We start from the raw sequence: 22,825 nt of genomic DNA, 5'->3' as shown, positions 1-22,825 counted from the left end.
CCAAACCTCTAACACTGGGAAAGTGAAGTATCAGAAAGAAGAAAGGTCAAGGAAACAAAGAAAATTATTAAATTAAATTAATAAGACATCCAAAAGACACATTGACCCAAAAGATTGATAACAAAGAAGGATAATGGCTAGAATTTTCTCGGTTCTTTGGGGAAGGGCTGCAGGGTGGGAAGCGTGACAGCTGGGAGGCCAGGCAAGCTACTTAAACAGCCAATTAAGGGCCACTTCCCACCTCCGCTAACTTCTGCCCACATTGTGGGGACCAGCCATGGTATGGGGAGACTGCCCAGTGAAATCTGGCAGCCCCCCCAGGGTTTGGGGGGGGGGGGGATATGATACTCTGTGGCACACAGAAGGCCCCCACCTCAAGAGCAATGGGTCACCCGCGCAACAATGGCATCACTGGTGCACTGCAAACCCCAAACCCTATTGCCAGGGCCTGTCTAGCCCCAGCAACCCACAAACCACTTACCCCTCTTTGAGGGCACCCTGCCTTGGAGGTGTCCTCTCCACGCAGCTGCATTCATAGCAATGGCCACCGCTGTTGGTGGCACTACTGAGCTATCAGCCCTCTGATTGGGCCAGCAGCTCTTGGGGGTTAGGGGCCGTCCACTTAATTGACCACACAGGGAAAATTCCACCACATGTCCTACCACCAGCTGATTGTGAGATTTCTCCCACTTTCAGGCAGGTAATAGGACTCTTGTCTTTCCAGGAAAATCCTATCCCGGGCTGGATGTTGGATTCAAATGACCTCCCTCAGTACAGACAATATTTAGTGCCTCAGCTTTTAAATGTAAACTTACGGAAATAAAACATTGTTTAACTCTTATGACAAAAAAAGGGCTCCATGCTTCATTTTTAACCACAACCATGTAACGTGACAAAATTATTAAGAGAGTTATAAATGAAAAGAAAATGTTTATGTTTGATACAGTTATTACATACTGTTGTCTGATGACTTTTATATTGTAAGGACCACAGTAAACATTTCTTTCCTCCATCTGTACCATGTCTGTTTGGATTTCAGAATATGATGCTCCTAATCCAATCTAATATTAAACACATCACATTTAACAGTGTTAAAGTATCAGGTTTCACTCAATTTCCTTAGATATAAGATGTGGCAAGCATGATGGAGATAACATTGATGAGAAATAGTTTCTCATCTAACCTCCTTAATAGCTTGCATGTTTACAAAGAATAATAGTCTACTGGAATCAGTTATTGGTCAACAGCTTGCATTATGCACTACCTTTAGTGTAGCAAGACATACCCAGGTGCTTCATAGGAGGATTAACAAACAAACAACACCTCAACAACTCAATAATTTATATTCATATAGCTCCTTTAATGTAATGAAATGTCCCAAAATGCTTCACAGGAGCATTATAAAACAAAACATGACACTGCGCCACCATAGAAGATAGGAAAGAGAGGATAGGAAAAAATATTGGCAAGTAAAATCAAAGAAAATCACAGAGTGCAGAAGAGGCCCTTTGGCCCATCGAGTCTGCACCTACATGTGAGAAACACCTGACCTACCTACCTAATCCCATTTACCAGCACTTGGCCCATAGCCTTGAATGTTATGACGTGCCAAGTGCTCATCCAGGTACTTTTTAAAGGATGTGAGGCAACCCGCCTCCACCACCCTCCCAGGCAGCGCATTCCAGACCCTCACCACCCTCTGGGTAAAAAGGTTTTCCCTCACATCCCCCCTAAACCTCCTGCCCCTCACCTTAAACTTATGCCCCCTCGTGACTGACCCTTCAACTAAGGGAAACAGCTGCTCCCTATCCACCCTGGCCATGCCCCTCATAATCTTGTACACCTCGATCAGATCACCCCTCAGTCTTCTCTGCTCCAACAAAAACAACCCAAGTCTATCCAACCTCTCTTCATAACTTAAATGTTTTATCCCAGGCAACATCCTGGTGAATCTCCTCTGCACCCCCCCCCAGTGCAATCACATCCTTCTTATAATGTGGCAACCAGAACTGCACACAGTACTCCAGCTGTGGCCTCACCAAGGTTCTATACAACTCCAACATGACCTCCCTACGTTTGTAATCTATGCCTCGATTGATAAAGGCAAGTGTCCCATATGCCTTTTTCACCACCCCACTAACAGGCCCCTCCACCTTCAGAGATCTATGGACACACACACCAAGGTCCCTTTGTTCCTCAGAACTTCCTAGTGTCATGCCGTTCATTGCATACTTCCTTGTCAAATTACTCCTTCCAAAGTGTATCACCTCACACTTCTCAGGGTTAAATTCCATCTGCCACTTATCTGCCCATTTGACCATCCCGTCTATAACTTCCTGTAGCCCAAGACACTCAACCTCACTGTTAACCACCTGGCCAATCTTTGTGTCATCCGCAAACTTCCTAATCCTACCCCCTACATAGTCATCTATGTTGTTTATATAAATGACGAATAATAGGGGACTCAGCACAGATCCTTGTGGTACACCACTGGACACTGGCTTCCAGTCACTAAAACATCCTTCTGTCATCACCCTCTGCCTCCTACAACTAAGCCAATTTTGAATCCACCTTATCAAATTACCCTGTATCCCATGTGCATTTGCCTTCTTTATAAGTCTCCCATGTGGGACCTTGTCAAAGGCTTTGCTGAAATCCATATAAACTACATCAACTGCACTACCCTCATCTACACACCTGGTCACCTCCTCAAAAATTCAATCAAATTTGTTAGGCATGACCTCCCTCTGACAAAAGCCATGCTGACTATCCCTGATCAAACCTTGCCTCTCCAAGTGGAGATAGATTCTCTCCTTCAGAATTTTCTCCAATAGTTTCCCTACCACTAACGTGAGACTCACTGATCTGTAGTTCCCTGGCTTCTCCTAAGGTGTTTTACTGGTACATTAAGAGCAAGAGAATAACTAAGGAAAGGATAGGGCCTGTCAGAGATGTACATGGTAACTTGTGCGTTGATGCTGAAGATGTGGGCAGGGTTCTCAATGAGTACTTTCTGTCTTCACTAAGGAGACGGATGATGCAGACATTCTAGTTAGTGAGGAGGAGTGTGAAAGCATAGTAAGACAGGAAGTATTGGAGGGACTGGTATCCTTAAAGGTGGATAGATCACCAGGGCTGGATGGATTGTATCCCAGGCTGTTAAAGGAAGCCAGGAAAGAAGTAGCAGATGCACTGAGGATCACTTTCCAATCCTCAGTAGATACAGGTGAGATCCTAGAGGATTGGAGGTCTGTGAATGTTGTACCGTTATTTAAAAAGGGTGCGGGGGATAAGCCAGGAAGTTATAGGCCGGTCAGCCTGACTTCAGTGGTGGGCAAATTATTGGAATCAATTCTGAGAGACAGGATAAACTGTTGCTTAGAAAGACATGGATTGATCAGGGATAGTCAACATGGTTTTGTTAGAAGTAGATCGTGTCTTACTAACTTAATAGAATTTTTTGAGGAAGTAACAAGGAGGATTGATGAGGGTAGTGTGGTGGATGTTGTCTACATGGATTTCAGTAAGGCATCTGACAAGGTCCCACATGGCAGACTGGTCAGGAAAGTGAGATCCCATAGGATACAGCGGAAGGTGGCAGATTGGACCCAAAATTGGCTCAGCGACAGGAAACAAAGGGTAATGGTCGATGGACGTTTTTGCGAATGGAAAATGGTTTCCAGTGGTGTTCCACAGGGCTCAGTGTTGGGGCCCTTGCTGCTTGTTGTATATATTAATGATTTAGACTTAAAATGTGGGAGGCATGATTGGAAAGTCTGCATATGACACAAATAGTGAAGAGGATAGCTGTTGACCCCAGAATGATATCAGTGGTTTGGTTGAGTGGGCGGAGAAGTGGCAAACAGAATTCAGTCTGGTAAAGTGTGAGGTAATGCATTTGGGGAGGACAAACAAAGCGAGCGAATACTCAAACAGAAAGTTGTTGAGAGGAGTTGAGGAATTGAGAGACCTTGGAGTGCTCTCTTACACACTGTGTGGGAAACAATCATTCACCTGTGGCTTTCTGTGGACCAGCCCATTAATGGCTAGAGGGTGGCTCACCACCTACTTAAGGAGTATGGGTGGGCTCTCTAAGCTGGAGGTCCAAAAGGAGGCCTTCTAGCTTAGCAGCAGCAGCAGGGTGCCTTGGGCAGATAGGAGAGAGGATGCCCCCAAAAATGGAGCAGCCCTTTCTCCAACTTATTCAAATGTAAAATGTTTTAAAATGGCCTTTGCAGCCTGGCCATTACAGTGGGGCGTGGTGGTGGGGAGTGTTTGGACCCCCTGCACAGGGTAGCCTGAGGCTGCTGCTGCATCCAAGCAATCAGAGAAGGCCTCCATGTTTGCCTGGAGAACTGCTTCCAACCCACTCAACCAGGCTGCCTCCAGGCAGCTTAACTAACCCCTGCTGCCTGTGAGGACCCAGAGACCAACTTAAGAATCCCAGTTGGCCTCCAACAATTAGACTTATAAGTGGCCCTTAATAAGCTCAGTTAGCTACCCACTGCTGGCCGAAACCATATCCCACCTCTGGGAAATTGGTGTGGAATTCCATTCCCGTTTGCCTCCATTCCCCACCACCAGGGATGTAAAAATCTTTCCCCGTAACCCAATTATTAGTTTCCCTTGGATTCAGCCATTTGCAAATTTGATCAGTTGAATCCAGGTTCTTCTTGTAAATTAGAAATGGTCTGGTACCCAACACTGAGCTCTGGGTAATACCGCTAAACACTTGCCGGACATCAAACAAGTAGTCGATTCCTGATGAATTTCATTATTCTACCTAATGCCTAGGCCCCATACTCTGGACCTCCCTCCCTAAACCCCTCAGCCTCTCCACCTCCAGTAACACTTTCCTCGGCCCACCTCTTCAGCCAAGCTTTTAGTCACCTCACTAAGATCTCCCTTTTTTTTGGCTCAATGTCCAATTTATCTGATGATAATTCTGTGAAGTCCCTTGAGCTATTTTTTTTTTGATGTTCAAGGTGCTATATAAATACGAGTAAGTGTTGTTATAATGAAAGCTGACTAGGTGTGCAATCTGAAGAAGAGTCATACAGATTCGATACCTTAACTCGGTCTTTCTCTCCACAGGTGCTGTCAGACCTGCTGAGATTTTCCAGCAATTTTTAGTTTTGTTTTTGTTTCTGATTTCCAGCATCCGCAGTATTTTACTTTAATCTTAGGTCTGTAATCACCTGTGTCTGATTCTTCAGATAGTCTGAGTCATTACCACCTCCCCTGTGTTTATTGACTGTTAAAGCGATTATTTACACTGAAAAAAAGTCACTCTTTGTCTTTCCTAGTAGCCAATGCTAGACTCCATTCATCCTTGGAGATTTATTTATTTAAGGTTCTTTGACTTGTCTTGAACTTCTATTTAATTTATACCAATTGCTCTCTTGCGCCTTCCAGCATCGAAGTCGTGGTTAGCACTAGCAGAAGCCTGGAGCAGATTAAACCGCCAAAAACATTTTTCTTTTTTTCTGGATTTTTTTTAAATAGTTTTTTTGTTTCCTCTGGAATATATTTTAGGCATTTGACATGTTGGGCGGGTGGAGGGGGGGGGATCAAATAGTGAAATGGAGAGTAATTCTTTCACTCTTTGAATCCAATAGTAAGCTATTGCAATAATTTACCACTAGATGGTGAACAACTACATGGTTTGGAATTAGAGATCTCAGGTGCTGAAAGATGAGCTGCTTATTTGCACATTAAAGGAGCAGTATTGTTAAATATCTGCCAGTATGCCAGTTTCAACTTGCAATCTGCTTGTAATGCTTGGTGTCTTGAAATAAAATGTAGATGACAAAAAGCCAAACAATGATATGCTATTATTAACGTTTTAAAAGAAACTCACCATAATACTGTTTTGTTTTTTTTTTCTCGCTATTACAAAAGTACGCTTGCTACCCAGTTAATGAGGTGGGATTTAAGTTATGTGTAGTCATAGTTCCTTCACTGCATTCAAATTGACAATGGTGGAGAAATTGGGATAGCAAAAAAAAAACCCTTTAGCAGGTAACTGCAAAGCCACAGTGAACAATTCATCTACACACATGTGTATCTTACAACCAGCAGCAGCAAAAAGGGTGCATATAGCTCATGGAACATTTTTTAAACAGCCCTGCATGTTGACTGATATTCCAGCTGAATGTGTGTGTAAGAACTGAGAGAGTTCAGACTTCTTGCTTAATTACCAAACTGATAGATGGTGAGTTATTTTTAACAGTATTGTTTGTACAGGCTATCCTATCAAGCTGATTAAATATAAACACTCCCAGGCTTCTGTTATAAAGGATGGGTGTCAGTGGCAGAAATAAAACATTGGGGATTTGGGGTGTTACTGAATACCTCCTCGGTTTACAACTGCTTTAATATCCAATCATCCATTAGCCTGTCTATAAATGCAGTGTGAAGCTGTTTTAAAACTAGCTATGGATTCTTGTTAATGTCACTTTCTGGGTAAAATCAAGTGTTTTTTTTAAGCAAATTGTGAATGACCTTCAAAAGGAACCTTCATCACTCAGCATTCTCTGCCCCCTTCACTCATTAATTTTAGGGAGGAGAGGAATGTTATTTAAAGATATTTTTCCCAGCTTCATTTTGACCAGCTGTATTAATGCATAAAACAAAATGATAAGGGAGTATTTTACCGGTAACATATACATTTCATCTTTTACAATATGTAATTTAGGCAAATATACTTCATTGTTGTCAACACCTTTCTGCAAAACTAAATACCTTTTTTCCAAAACTTTGTGTTGGTGCGGTGAATCCCTTCTCATCTACTCTTGGTACTGGAATCTGACAGATTTTTGCATATGCAATGTTAACATTTTGTGGTGCTCTTTCCTGTGAAAATAAATATATAATGAGGAAAACAGCAATCGCTTTGAAATGTATTATTTTCTCAATTTATTCTTGCTGAAACAAAAATCTGTTAATGTTGCAGGCAATTCTGGAAATAACCAGTAGATTCACCAGCAGCTGAAGAAATAGTTGGATGTTTTACATCAAAAGCTTGTTCGCTGAAACATTAATCCATCTTTTCAGATGGTAGAGATCTTACTGAGTAATTAAAGCATGTTCCATTTATAACTTACACGTTCATTTTTTTTCACTTTTTTTTTAAACTTTTGCTTTAATTTTGCACCAAGAACAGGAAAATAATCTGTCCCCATATTATTGTCAGTCATGTTTTGTAGCCAAACACTGGGAGCTTATGGTATTCACTCCCTCGCTGTCTGCGAACCCACACAGTCCTTAATCAGTGTCTCCTCCAGTCTTCCCAGCCAAGATAAGACACTTGTGAATATGAAGGAGTGAGCTGAGCTACATCTCACCACATTGTGCCACCACATCACTGAGGTAATTCCTATCTTCTGTGTACCAACTACAGCTCTCCGTTAAAACCCAGAACAATATCGAACTAGGCAGTACAAATCAATTAATGACCCTAACTTTCATTTTTCTAAATTATTTTGCATAACATCTTCTTTAAAATCATTTCAAGATCAGTGGTTAGCTGCTTTTGTATTTATGAAATGAACCTACTCAACAAGCAAATAATTTGAAAGGGATTACTACGATTTAAATTCATTCACATTGGCTTCATGCAAACAAAAATGAGAAACAAAGTGATCGCAAAAATACATTAAGGACGGAATTTTGCAGCCCTGTCATGGTAGGCGTGGGGCCATAAAATACAGCAAACCATTCAAACGTCCATTGATTTCGACAGGGCTAAAAAATCCCATCGACATAAAATTCCGCCTTATGTTCCAGAATTATCAAAATTACACAGAATTCAAACACGCCAGTACTGTAAGAAAATGTTTTATAGTGTAAAAATAACTCAATTTTTACAGATGCATACAGTGCATAGCAAACTATAATGGAACTATTCCAAACTTTTCCATATTTCTATTCTAAAAATATTACTTTTAGCAACAATGCTGAATGCACCTTGTAAAGATGGCATTTGTGCTCACTCAGCAATTTAATCCATCTGTTTGAACCACAGGGAGCTACTTTTCTTTTATCTGCTTCATGTAACTTTATTTACTCCAAGGGCAATTAGGGATGGGCAATAAATGCAGGCCTGGCCAGTGATGCCCACATCCCGTAAATGAATGAAAAATAACTTGCTGTGAATACTTACACCGAAAACCTATCTTTACACAGATGGGAGTTAACTTGGCTTGATCCTCCAATCTCAAAAATATGGTAAACTGCATTAAACATTTTGAGGACATACAAACACTTACTGTTTCAAAAACAAATTATGGTTTGTGCCTTAGCAAAGCAATGTCTAGCAAGAGTGAAAACTGCATTATTGCAGGGTTTAGAAAGTTGCTTTATTCTCATCGTCTTAGTCCAGATGTCTACTTTTTTTATGCTGGGCTACTTCTTCTCAATTAAGTTATCTGCTTTAAATACAAAGGTTAAATACCAGAAAATAAAAGTCAGATGTCTCCTGAATTGGTGTTTTATTTCTGAAAAGATATTTCAGCTGGATTTTTCACTTAGCATTTAATACTGGATATAAAACAATTCTTTTTATTCTAGTCTGGGTGTTAATTATACAAGAGCTTGCAGTTTCTAATGTATAACACCATTTCCAATTGAACGCTAATTAAAGGCCCTTGTGCTGTAACAAAGGGGCACAGCAGGAGGTTTATGTCATTAAATATGGCAGTCATGCATGACACTCTCAAACAAAACTCTGAACTTATCGATTTTTGTCCTTTCTAGTCTTCTCCTCATCATTCAAATGTATTCTACAGTCTTTTTCATCTCTGCTCAACCTGTGATATGGAATCAGGAATTTGAGTGTTATATTACTCCAGTATGATTTAGGAACTACATGTTCATGTGTATGTATACATAAGTATCCAGAGTGCCACATCACTCACTACTGCACTGTGGCCAGGGTACCAAGCACCAATCTATGATGTTCCCAGCACATGGTGTGATCTGAGAAATACATTCGATACAGCATTTGAGTCTAAAAGTGTGTTTATTTCAAACTTCTGGGAACCACAAGGCATAATATGGTGGCAGCTGGCTTTTGTGAGTAACACCCAAACCTTCTAAATAAATGTTGAATTAGATTGAGAAAAATCAACCCAAATTATTGCCAAAGAGAGAAAAAAAAACTCTGAATCATGCATGAACCTGAACAGCTAGCCTTCAGTTAAGTCAAGACAAAGGAGGCAGGGTTAATGCAGTGAAACAACAAAGAATGAACAGCACACAGAGGGAACAACATGCAACAGCTGTGGACAACCACGAGTTCATAGACAGAAGGAAATGTCCGAAGTACAGATCAAACTGCACAGCCTGTGAGAAGCCCAATCACTGGGAAAAGATGTGCAGAACAAAGAAAGAAAATGGTAAAGGAGTTATCAGAGGCAGAAGCTACAGGGGGAATGGGAAGGGAAAGAAGAGAAACCAAAACATCCATGCCTTGGAAGTTAACGATGAGTTTGAGAACACAATAGGCACAGGAACCATACAACTGCATGAATGAGGTGTCAGCTGTGGCTCAGTTCATAGCACCCTTGCCTTTGAATCAGAAGGTTGTGGATTCATGTCCCACTCCCGGAAACCAAGAACTGTGAATGTACTCGAAAGAGTTACAATTTGTGACTATTGATAACTCGAAAGAGTTACAACTGCATGAAATGGCTAGATACTTCAGTTCCCAAAGAGAAATTCACACCACCATTCAGATCAGGAAGAGGGTGAGAAATAAGCTCATGGCCATAAATCTGAAACTGATGCTTGATACCAGAGCACAGAGTAACATCATCCCACTCAGGCTAAACGAGAAGATCTTGCCTGAAGACGTGAAAGAAACTGGTTACCCAAGGAGAGATGCTCTAAAACTGAGCAACATTATGCTGACAGCACACGATGGGACTGAGACTCGACAGCTGGAAACAACCCAGATCAGAGGGAGACACAAAGGAAAATATGTTAACTTTATGTCTATGTCACTGAAACAGGTGGTCCTGCTCTCCTGGGATAGATCAGTTGCAAAGTTTTCAGCAAACTTGATGCAAGAAATGGCTATTGGAATGTGAAGTTTGATGAGGAATCTTCCCCATCACACCTTTTGGTCAGTACAAATTCCTGCATCTAGCTTTTGGCCTCAAAGTGAGCCAGAATGTGTTCCAGCAGACGAGATATACAGTGGATGTAAAGGAGCAATCGGCACAGCTGATGATATTCAGGCCTATAGTGCAGATGGAAAAGATTATGACTACCATCTACATGAAGTCATGGAGAGAAAAGCTGGGATCAAGTTAAGTGCAAGCAAAAGGCTTGTGAAGGTGACAGAAGCCAGTTCTCTGGAATGGTGTACGCACCTGACGGAGTTAAGCCAGGTCCTGAAACAGTCACAGCTAGCTCGGAGATAGAAGCTCCAAGAGACCAGAAAGAGTTCAGAAGTTTCCTTGCTTGAACCAATACATGAGTTATTTCATACCTCACATGTCAGAACATACAGCAAACTGAGGAGTGCTGGTGAATGAAGATGTTAAGTATCAGTGGTCAAAGTCACACAATAGGAGTTTCAGCAAACTCAAAGTGGTGGTGTGTAAGGAGACAAGTCTGTCATACTACAACAGAAAGAAACCTGTCACTCTGCAAGTGGATGCTTCTACAAAAGGGGAGTAGCCCTGGTACAAGAGAGAAAATCAGTAACATTCACATCCAAATGCTAAATCCAGCCTGAGCTGCTGAAAGGACAAACTGTACATGTACAGGATCCAATCAGAAAATCTGGAATCCAACAAAAGTTAAGCTGAGACTCCAAGTCATACATCATTCAGATTGAAACTGATAGGCAAATGAGAAGGAACAAAGTCCATATTCGACCTACACCTGAGCTGGAAAAGCAGAAGAGATCATCAACACCACCAACATCACTAACCAGCCGAGATGCCAGCAATAACCAGCCGAGATGCCAGCACTAACCAGCCGAGATGCCAGCACTAACCAGCCGAGATGCCAGCACTAACCAGCCGAGATGCCAGCACTAACCAGCCGAGATGCCAGCACTAACCAGCCGAGATGTCAGCACTAACCAGCCGAGATGCCAGCACTAACCAGCCGAGATGCCAGCACTAACCAGCCGAGATGTCAGCACTAACCAGCCGAGATGTCAGCACTAACCAGCCGAGATGCCAGCACTAACCAGCCGAGATGCCAGCACTAACCAGCCGAGATGCCAGCACTAACCAGCCGAGACATCAACAACGTCAGCGACAAGTGGTGAAACATAAATATCACCAGCAAGTGACACAGCATCAACAACATCAAGCACAACTCCTACAACACCAGAAGCAACATACACAACATTGCCAGTATAGCATGTCAACTCATCATCCAGAACAACAATGACCAAATCCAAGAGATGGAGGCACAACATTCTACCACCTACATAATACCATGAATAATGTTTTTTCAGAAAAGAAAACAAGTTATGCAAGACATTTAAGTTGTTTAATTATGAAAGTGGATTGTTAATTTTCTTTAGATATAATGGGAAGAATTTTCCCGTCGGTGAGCAGGGGCGGGGCCTGCGCGCTGACACGTAACCTGACACACGGTGACATCAGGCGGGTGTCCCAACGTCAACGCGCGTCATTTAGATTGTCAGTTTGGCCGGGCAAGCAGCCACCTCAGCTGCACACCTGCCAAACTGTCAAAGGCCTATTAAGGCCATTAAGAAAGTAAATAAAGTTATTAAGAACGCTGCCTGTCCAACCTTAAGGTTTGTCGGGCAGGCGAAGAGCCCAGGCGGCCTTCACATTTTTCATGAAACCTCATCCACGGGCGGGATGAGGTTTCATGAAGTGTTCATTAATTAAATAAAATTTTTTGAAAAAATTAATGCACATGTCCCAGCTCATGTGACAGTTTCACATGAGGGGAAATGTCCTTAACATTTTTTTTGACCTTTATTACATTTTTCAAAACTTAAGCTAATCTTCCTTAAGATTCCTGTGCTCCTTCCCGCACACGCCCTGAAACCCTCCCCCCGCCCCACCCCCGCCCGCCCACACAGGGAGCGTTCAGCGCTTCCAGGTGTGTGTCAAGCTGGGTGGGCCTTAATTGACCCCCCCACGTTAAATGGCGGTGTGTACTCAATCGGGGGCACCGATCAGGTACCCGCTTGCTCCAGCCCGCCCCGCACAACCACCCCCCCCCCCGCAACAGGGGGAAAATTCAGCCCAATAAAAAGTTAATGATTGGAACAATTATATTGATATATGGAGGAATTATATTGTTTTAAAAAGTAAGAGGGTTGTTATATTATTCCAATATGACTCAGGAACTATATGTTCAAGTATCCCAGAGCGTCACAGCGCTCACAATTGCACTACATTCAATGTAACCAAGCAACAATATGTCAGTCCACAGCACATGGTGTGACCTGAGAAATACAATCAACGAAGCTCTAACATTGAGTCCAAAAGTGCCATTGTTTCAAACTTCTGGGAGTTACTAGACACAACAATAAGCAATTTTGACCGAGGCAGGATTGAAATGTCAGGGCAGTTCCCAGAAACACAAATGACTTCTTGACACTTTAGGGCTTTTAGCACAAACAGCTCAGCTTCAGATTCTGTACGACACATGGTAGAGTCATTTATATTTATGCAAGAAACATTTCAGAGGGAGAAGAGGCTTTACATAGGAGCAGGAAATTTCTAACGGCTGCTATCTGCTCTACTCGGGTTTCTATATATAAAAAAAATCACAAATGTAAATAGTTCTGCACAACTTTGCCACTTCCCCATTTTTCACTCTTTTAACATTAGAATTATCTGTAGACCAACACAGTCCAGAGGCTAGTGCACGAATCATTTAAATAATTAAACACCCGAAAAGGATTAGGACAATGTGAAAGAGCATCTAAAATGTGACCATTTGATGACTTTAACTGTGAAACGAATCCACAGTCCCTGCTACAACCTCCTTATTTACATATAATTGGATAGTTAACGTGCTAAGAGATCAGTTCTCATAAATACCTGCACTACTTCTGTGTCAATCTTCTTAGATGCTTTGTTAGTTAAGTGTATTTTTCTATTTTCTAGTTGCCTGACGCATGCTTCTAAGGTTGTTTCCTTTCTTTTCTGCTTTCTGATTCTCTCTCCTCCTTTCCCTTTATGTTTTCCTTTGCGGCCTTTTTGTTTCATGTCCATCTTTATTTGTTCCACGGTTTTCACCTTTGTTCTGTCACCTATTTTCTTTCATTTTTACGGTAAAGACAATCGTATCAAAATATACATTTTGCTGCCTCTCATAAAAGAGTCGATTTTCAAACTTACCTAAAAAAAAGGAATAAGAAAGAGAAAATGCTGGAAAAACTCAGCAGGTCAGGGAGCATCTGTGGAGAAAGAAACAGAGTCAACATTTCAAGTCCAATATGAAGAAGAGTTATACAGACTCAAAACGTTAACTCTGTTTCTCTCTCCACCGATGCTGCTTGATCTGTTGAGATTTTCTGTTTTTATTCAGATTTCCAGCATCCGCATATTTTGTTTTTAACAAAAAAATGGAAATGTGTTTTCGGCGCATTTCCGAACCCTTCCAAAGATTTCACAGGTTCGTACTTGATCCTTTTAAAATTATTGATGAAAATTATACAGCTAGCCACTGGAGATGCCCTGGTAACTTCAGAAAAAAAGCCCCAGACCAATATCCCCAATTTTTACCAACTAGATAAAAAAAAACTTGCAGAGGAATGATAGGAGCTGTCAACAACCCTTACAATCCTGCAAGAGAATCAGTGCAAATAGTGCTCATCAACAACACCGTAAGGAGGATTAGAAAAGGCCACTTGACCCATCACTGTTCATCCTCTGGTACTCTAATTCCTCCATAACAATCACTATTTCATTGTGATTTGTGCCTCTTTTTTGGCAATAGCTTTTAGACAAGAAGCTCGTTTTGTGAATCAAACAGGTAAATGAGGCTAGAAATATTTGCAATGTTGGTTTGAAAATAAGCCCCAACATATCTCTATATAACATATCAAATATTGTCAACTCATTAAGGTGAAGGATGTCCATGCAAATAAATGGAAAACAATTTTCCTCTTCTAGTACAATGTCAGCACCAAGCACTCCCTGATCAAGTTTGGTATAGCCATATGCAGAGTAAAACGCCTAAGCTACCAAACTTCAGTATTGCAAATCTACAGCACAATACTGCACACAAATTAGTCATTTTACTCAGAGAATAATATGTTGGCTTGAGCTGAGTTTCTCTGGAGTTTAGAAGATTGAGAGGTGATTTCACTGAAACACAAAATTATTAGTGATTGACAGGGTAGATTCTGAGAGGCTGGTCCCCCTGTTTGGAGAGTCTAGAGCTTGGGGTCACAGTCTCAGGTTAAGGGGTCAGTCATTTAGGACTAAAATGGAGGAGACATTTCTTCACTCAGAGGGTCGCGAATCTTTGGCATTCTCTATCTCAGAGTTTCAATTGCTTTGTTGATTTACCTGAGACTGAGATGGATAGATTCTGGATTCTATGGGTATCAATGAGTTATGGGGATAGGGCAGAAAAGTGGTCTTGATGTAGATATTCAGTCATGATCTAACCGAATAGCAGAGCAGGTTCAATGGTCTACTCCTGCTCATATTTCTCAAGGTTAGATACAAATCCAGATGCTAGAGGTGAATGAACAATGCTGTAACCCATTATTTCTATATTCTCTTTTCTTCAAATCACTGCTAAAAGGAGATGAATTTAATAATTTGTTGGCTTGTTGGATGAACAAATACTTCTGGCCTCATTGTATCCTTAAGCTCTACTCTATTTAATTCCATTTGGTGTTACAAATGGAATTAGCTTCCGAGGCACCAAAACCATACTGTTTATTTTGCAGGGAATATTTAGCAGAAATGGTAAAACTATTTTTAGGCGAGATGCAACAAGTGCATGTTGTAAACGCAACTCTGAAAGAACTGCGCGCGCACAGTCCAATACACATCAGCCACTTTCTGACTGTGGATTCTCCTTGGTGTCAAGAAAAGCTCTGCGTAGGTCATCGGTTAAAAAAAACAAAAATTGTTTGTCTGAAGAAGTGAGGCCAGAATCAAACTGGACCTGATGCATGCTTTTATCTTTTATCTTTGCGGCCCCATTTTCATTCCCCCATTTGGAGGCACATGTGACACAGCTCCCCTCCCGCAGTGGGTTTCAGGGCCCACAGTGAGTTTCAGTGCTTGGCTGGTTTGTATACCTTACGTTTTTGCTATCAAAGGCAACTGTGTGAAGTAAATAAAGCATAAAAGGAGATGATCTTCATTAAAACGGCATAAATACTGTGATCATTATTTTCCCCTCAAACAAAAATAAACGAGGATATTTTCATTTAAAACATTCATCTCCATTTTTAAGGTATAACATTATATATTCTACTATATACTACCAACATTCGTGAAGTAGTAACTGCAAAGAGTTTGTTACTTATAGGTGAATAAAATGGCTGAGCTCCACACATGCTTCATATGTGACAGATGGAATTCAATCCAGAGAAGTGTGAATTAGTGCATTTGGGGAGGGCAAAAAAAGCTAAGGAATACACAACAAATGGGAGGATATTGGGAAGGGTAGAGGAAGTGAGAGGCCTTGGAGTGCATGTCCACAGGTCCCTGAAGGTGAAAGAACAGGGGGATAAGGTGGTAGAGAAAGCATATGGAATGCTTTCCTTTATTGGGTGAGGGATTGAATACAAAAGCAAGGATGTAATGATGGAACTGTATAAAATACTGGTTAGGCCACAGCTGGAATATTTGTGCACAGTTCTGGTCACCACATTACGGCAAGGACATAATTGCTCTGGAGAGAGAGCGTGAAGGAGATTTACAAGAATGTAGCCAGGGCTTGAAAATTGCAGCTATGAGGAGGGATTGGATAGGCTGGAGTTGTTTTCCTTGGAGCTGAGGAGGAGGCTGACGGGTGATAATCCAGGAAGCAGGCGTCAATTTCCCAGGGTCATCACAGCTTGCCCACATGACTAGGTTTTATGGTAATTAAATTTTCCCCAAGGTTGTCAATCTGTCAAGTGACTTTCAATGACGTTTTACGCAATTACATTAATTTCACAATCTTTGTGTGGTTCAATCTGAGTATTCTAGCTCTAATATTTTAAAGTTCAAAACTCAAAAACTTTTTTTTTATTCACTTTAATCCTTTTCTCAAAACCCAATTCAGAATTAATCTCTTCGAGTCATGCTGGAACTAAGTAATTAATTGCGTTTTGTTACTGATCACATAAAATAAGCAGTACAAATTGCTCCTGCACTTTTTCAAACATTTCTGCCAAACGTTCACTTGATCCTGCCAGTTAGGTCCTCAAACATCTCGATGATCTCAAGACGCCTCATGACCAATAACTGAAATATAATTTTTGTTCAATTAATCTCTCATTCTTCTTAATATTACCAGGTTGATTCCCATCTTATGCAGTAAAAACCCAAACCAGATTTGTTTTAATAAAGTGAAATCTGTAAGCAACATCATGGCCTGCTGCCAGGAATTTTAATCTTAAATATACCTGATGATACATAAAGAATACTGTTAATGATACCTGTAACTTGACGACTTCATCAAAAATGCACTGGAGAGCCAGCTTATCCCTGATAATCTCCTTTGCCAAGAAGGCCCAGTGTCGTGACACACACATACATCTTTTGAGAGATTTTTGATCTAGGAAACCTAATGGAAAAGAAATGTTTAATTCATTAGAGATTTTTATATTTAAAGAAGAAACCGTTATACAGTTAGACTGCATAATTCTTATGAAAGGTCATTAACCCGAAACGTTAACTCTGCTTCTCTCCACAGATACTGCCTGACCTGCTGAAGATTTCCAACATTTTCTGTTTTATCTCAAGATTTCCAGCATCCGCAGTAATTTGCTTCTTGATTTATCTGGATCTAAACTTCCCATAGATTTTAAACTGTGAAATAGGTTTAATAGGCCTGGAATTGAGAAAAATCCCATATTAAGAAATGGAGTTATGATGAATTCTAGTGGAAATTAATTTGACATACCTAACTGATAGTTATCTTCATATAGACATAAGTCTCTGATACTATTCTTCTGTGTTCACCTCAATTTCAGTACTTTGAAGACAAACAGTGATAGAGATCTGCCCTCCCTGATGATCCATAAGTGACTAATAATATTAGACTGTCATAGCCATGGGAGCACGGTGGTGTTAGGAGGTATAATGCTCCAATCCAGCTTTACCAACATTCAGTTTACTTGCTCTCAGTTGTGGAACTGCCCTTTCTTTTAGTTGGGCCAGTGGAGGAACTGTGGTTGAGAGCATTCGATTGAGGGAGTGAGCAGAATAACAGCTGATTAGAAGTTCATATTTAGAAACGTGGAAGGAGCCTGACATCAAAAATAATAAACAGTGCCTGTACAAAGTACATTCTTTATAGGAAGATGCAGTTGCTGGTTTTTACCTGGGACTAGGTTGAATGTAAAGCATAGGAACAGGCCATTTGACCAGCATTCATGCTCTACATGAACCTCCTTCCATCCCACTTCATCTAACTCTCCCATTCTTTCATCCCTCATATACTAATCTGGTATTCTACTTGCCTCAACTATTCAACACACGCCTAAATTCGTCCACAAGCCGATGACATAGTAGGTTTCCCAATTTGACAACATGCCAGTAACCAGCAAGAAGCACCTTAAACTATTCCAGGTACATCCAAGATAACAAAAGGTGTTATTTTTCAGCAATCCCATTTTCTAGTTTTATTATGGTAGTTTGCAGTGTTTTAAGTGAGTTATGGTTAAGGGTGCAGCCTTCCATATTTGAAACTGCACTACACAATAGGAATATTCTTTGATTAGTTGTTCACCTCGGCAGGTGGGCGGGCCCGGGAGTGGCCTCGCTATGGTCTGCCACCCGCGATTGGGCCCTGACCACGATTTAACAATTAAACCCGGCCAATTACCGCTTAGCGCTGCCTTGGGGTGGCGGGGGGCGGAGGGCTGTGGGGAGGGCGGTGAGAACAGAAATCAGCACATGCACAAAGTTATGCTCACAGAAAGAACCCTGAAGGCACACGGCTGCCTCAGGGAGCTGAAGATTTTCCACATTAAAAATGAAGTTTTATAAAAATAAAGGAAAGCATGTCCCCTCATGGTGATTCTGTCACATGAGCAGGGACATGTTGCAAATGAGTTCTGAAAATTTTTACTTTATTTTTAATTAACATCGGAAACCTCATCCCGCCCGTGAATCCTCAAAACTCCAAAGGTTGCTTAGACTATTCACCCATCGACCAACCGTAAGGTTGGACAGGCAGGGAAGAATTCTATTTGATTAATCGATTAATGGGCTTAACATCCCTCTTAACTGCCGACTCCTGCACACGCCCACCGACTGGAATATCACACAAGTGCGCGATGATGTCGGGATGCTCACCCGCATGCCCAAGGTGAAAATTCAGCCCATGATCTTACAGTTAGGTTAACATTTTTAGAACATGATACTAGCTGATAGAGGTAGTGAATATTTACTCACAATGGGTGGAATTGTCCCAGGTTTGCACAAAACGCGGTATCGAGCATGAAAAGAAGTTGTTTTACCCGCCGGCCGCAATGGCAGGTTTTCATGCCGTGTTGCCCCTCCCCAGCCTCATTAATGACACATTCACCGGAAACACTCCGGGTCGCTGGCGGGCGGAATCGGATTTGCCCACCGCACTGTGACCTCAGCACTTCCTCACTCCGGGCGCCATATTTAAAGTGCACCAAAGCGCAGCCGACTCCATGTCTACAGACCAGGACTGCTCCAAGTGCCAGACGGCCCTGAAAGCAGACGGCAGCCCCCACATTTAGTGACGTCTCTCTGGGGCACGTGCTGGATGCAGTGGGAGGCTGCAGCAATGTCCTCTACCCACGCTCAGGCCGCAGGAGATCCACCAGAGTCACCAATCTGGCCTGAGAGGCGGTCAGCAGCAGCGATCAGCACCACAGGACCACAGAGAAGGTCAGCCACCCAGTGCAGGAAGCGGATGAATGATCTCACCCGTTCCGCCAGGGTAAGTCAACCACCTCATCACTCTCAACCCACACACTCACAAACCCATCACACATCCACAGAGATCTCACACCTCAAGAGACAACACCACTAACTCTCACACACACCCTCACATCTCCATCAGGCTCATATCCTCCGGAGCTTGTGTCCTCATCCTGTCCATGTCTCCTCTCACCACACAAACATTCCACACAGAGCCATGTGTCCCACTCACACTCTCCCCGTCTGTTTCCATGCAGGAGAAGCTGGCTTATAACAGCAGGGAGAGGTCCCGGACCAGGGGTGGAGTGGCCCATATTAGGCCCCTCACTCACTTTGGGGAGTGTGCCATCACACTGACTGGTGAGGACATGGACCGTGCCTGTGGTAATGGTGAGGTCAGCAGTGAGCACCCACCTGAGGATCCTGCACCACATCATCCCTCTCTCTCCTGCTTTTAACTCTGCTGCCATACACTAATCATCTCTACTTTGGTTCAGAAGACCCCTCACGGCGCTTAGCCACACCCTCCACCAGCGCAGAGACACACACCTCAGTGGGTCCTAGATCTAGAGCAGGCTCGGGTTCACAACCTGGTGGTCACCGCACGGACACGTGTCCACAGCAGGAGAAAGCAGGATCAGCCGAGCTCCCCGACACTCGGAGAATGGCGGGGGAAGAGGCATCTGTGAGGTCCGAGTCAGATGACAAATCTCTGGGTTAGGCCTTCTGACCCATCCTGGAGAGTCAGCAGAAGGCGAGGGAACATCACACAGAGCTGTTGGAAGCCCTCAACAAATTGGCACATGAGTCAGAGCAGTGTGCCCACCTGCTCTCTGATAAAGTGGTGCCCACATGTGCGCGTATGGAGGTCTCCATGGGAAGGATGGTGGACGCCATGGAGACCCTGGTCCAACAGAAAGTGGAGTTGCACACAGACCTGCACTCCATCACGGGATCCATGGCTGAGTTCCCACAGTGACAATGCAAGACAGAAAAGGGGGCATCTTACATCCCACCAGGTGCTCCTTCCCCTCAAGGAGTCAGGCCGGGGCCCCCGGGCACCCAAACAGGGGAGGAGTGGCAGCTGGACACTTGGGTAATCCACTTAGGAATCTCCCTTAGGCTGTCCACTCCCTCCGAGTCCCCTTTTCCTGTGACCCCCCCTTCAACCTCATCCTCTGTCACCGCAGAGGGAACAGCTGCCCACAGGAGGACAGCCAGAGCAAGGCAGGACCCTCAAGGCCTTGGCTCTCTAAAGGATGCACAAAGTCATCAGAGGTAACAGGGCAACCATTGCACAGGCTGTCTCCACCCCTGCTGCGGATGTCAGGGCAGCACCTAGAAGAAATGGGAGGCCTAGAAAAGTTAAGAATTTCTGATCACAAGTGGTTGCACAGGTGAACACATTTTGTCACTTTATAATCTGAAAATATATTCACTTTCACTGATTAATGTGTAATGTTGTCTTTCAGCTTCATTGACAGGGTTCGTGAGTTCTTGCACTGCATCCACCCCCAACTAGCAGTTCAGCTGCACACACCCAGAATATGTGAGTGATTCTGGAGGGAGAAATGTGTGTGAGAGAGACAGGGACTTTCGGAGCCTCGTGCAATCACTCTCTCACACACACGGAGCCTTCATCCATCACACTCATCTCACTGTCCCGAGCATTTTCAATGCTGCCTCTGGGGTTCACTTTCAGTTGTCCATCTGAGCTGACCTGCATCTCCGCCCACTCACAGGCAGCACCTGTACCTGTCCAGTACGAGGCTCCCCTCACTTTTGATTTTGACAACCGTGGTTGTGTTCGAGTATATCATCAGCTCCCCCATCCTTTCCGCCATCATTATCGACCCCCAACATCACTTTCCACCTCCCCACCACCTACCAAACCCCTGTCATTGCAGAATGTCCCAGTGAACGTGCACATTCCCTACCTTCCTGAGAATCCCACCCCCATCCCCACCCCCATCGACCTCCCCAACCTCCTCCTTCCCACTCCCAGGGTCAGTGTCTGCCTCTGAGTTCATAACAACCATCATCGCCTTCCCTTCTACCGCTACTAACGCACCCTCACCCTCCCACCCTGCCAGCTCCCTCTGCCCTCTCACACTCACCATTCCCCCCTACCATGACCACACTCAGTTTGCACCCCAGGAGGCTGTCATTGACTCCACAGCCCCCTCCCTTGCACGTTCACCTGGACATACCCCCACCACACACACACTCCCCAGCCCCGCACGCCCCACTTACTCCCCCCATGGAGCCATGTCCATGAGAATCCACCCAGCATGTGATGCACGTGTTCCTCCAGGTTCCAGCATCTGTAGGACTCCAGCACCTTCTGCTCCTCGGATGTCCACCATCTGAGCAAGGCCCTAACGGCAAGTCCCGACTTCTGCATGTCACGCGTCACGCCTGTCCAGGCGTGTTCTGGGCTGGCGGGTTTTCCTACCGACATAATAGTAAATCGGGCGTGGGGGGGGGGATGAACTCGGTCAGGTCTTACTTTGCATCCAGTCAGCGGGATGCCAATCGGGTTCACACCGGCCTCCAGTGGGATTGGCATTCTGCCATGGCGGACATCATCGGATAATCCCACTGTGCTCTTACACTTTCACATCGGATAATCCCACTGTGCTCTCACACTTTCACATCGGATAATCCCACTGTGCTCTCACACTTTCACATCGGATAATCCCACTGTGCTCTCACACTTTCACATCGGATAATCCCACTGTGCTCTCACACTTTCACATCGGATAATCCCACTGTGCTCTCACACTTTCACATCGGATAATCCCACTGTGCTCTCACACTTTCACATCGGATAATCCCACTGTGCTCTCACACTTTCACATCGGATAATCCCACTGTGCTCTCACACTTTCACATCGGATAATCCCACTGTGCTCTCACACTTTCACATCGGATAATCCCACTGTGCTCTCACACTTTCACATCGGATAATCCCGCTGTGCTCTTACACTTTCACATCGGATAATCCCACTGTGCTCTCACACCAGCCTGAAACTAATCTGTGCCCCTCCTGCCAAATTGTAGCCCCCCTCCCACCCCCCACCTGCCACCAACAGGACTGGACAATTCCACCCAACGTTTTGAAGTATCAGTGAAATATAAAACCAACTCAGTTGATTTAAACTAATATTTTGGTGCTCGCAAACAGCAAGGAAGGGAATTAAAATGTCTACAACCAAGTTTCAATGTGAGCAAACTGTCTGTGATGCCTTATACACTTACAATAATGAATGTGTATATGTGTTTATCATTTTTGAAACAGAATATAAAGATTTTTTTGTACCTATTTTTTCTTTCCTATTCCAGATGAATCCACTATTGGAGAATTTAACTTCCAGCTGAATTTTTCAGCAAGAGGTTTCGCCGCTCGGACCAAAAGCTGGACCTGACCCTGTGCCACTGGGCTGCAGAGCCCTTACCAGGGGCAGCCAGTTAACAGGATGCCACTGTCCGACTGAGGACAGTGGCCCTCCTCACCCCAACCAGAGCTGCTGAGCCAGAGGGCCAGCGTCTTGGCAGCCATGGCAGTGCCGCTAGTAGAAGTGGTCACTGCTGAGGCTGCGGGATGAAGGAGGGGACAGAGAGGTTGGAAGCAAGCCACAGTGACAGGAGGATGGTGGAGCACAATCCATGGAGGCGGCCATTACCACCCAGGAGGCCCCTCTGGGGGCCATGGAGTGACCATAAAGGAGAACCTTCCC

The 22,825-nt window shown here is 43.6% G+C and overlaps 1 protein-coding gene across 1 annotated transcript in view; it reads right to left on the bottom strand.

The window, feature by feature from the left end:
- fbxw10 (F-box and WD repeat domain containing 10) overlaps window positions 1–22,825 on the bottom strand; it is a 62,045-nt gene that overhangs the window by 23,144 nt on the left and 16,076 nt on the right. The window contains exons 4-6 of the mRNA XM_078570673.1: window positions 16,622–16,749; window positions 6,745–6,855; window positions 958–1,061 (exon numbers count right to left, since the gene is read on the bottom strand). Of these exons, the coding sequence (XP_078426799.1) occupies window positions 958–1,061; window positions 6,745–6,855; window positions 16,622–16,749 (343 nt within the window). The remainder of the gene's footprint in view (window positions 1–957; window positions 1,062–6,744; window positions 6,856–16,621; window positions 16,750–22,825) is intronic.

This window comes from Cetorhinus maximus, chromosome 24 (genome assembly GCF_964194155.1).
Source record: "Cetorhinus maximus chromosome 24, sCetMax3.hap1.1, whole genome shotgun sequence".
NCBI lineage: Eukaryota > Metazoa > Chordata > Chondrichthyes > Lamniformes > Cetorhinidae > Cetorhinus > Cetorhinus maximus.
Note: the sequence above shows the minus strand (reverse complement) of the source record. Positions and strands in the feature narration are given on the sequence as shown.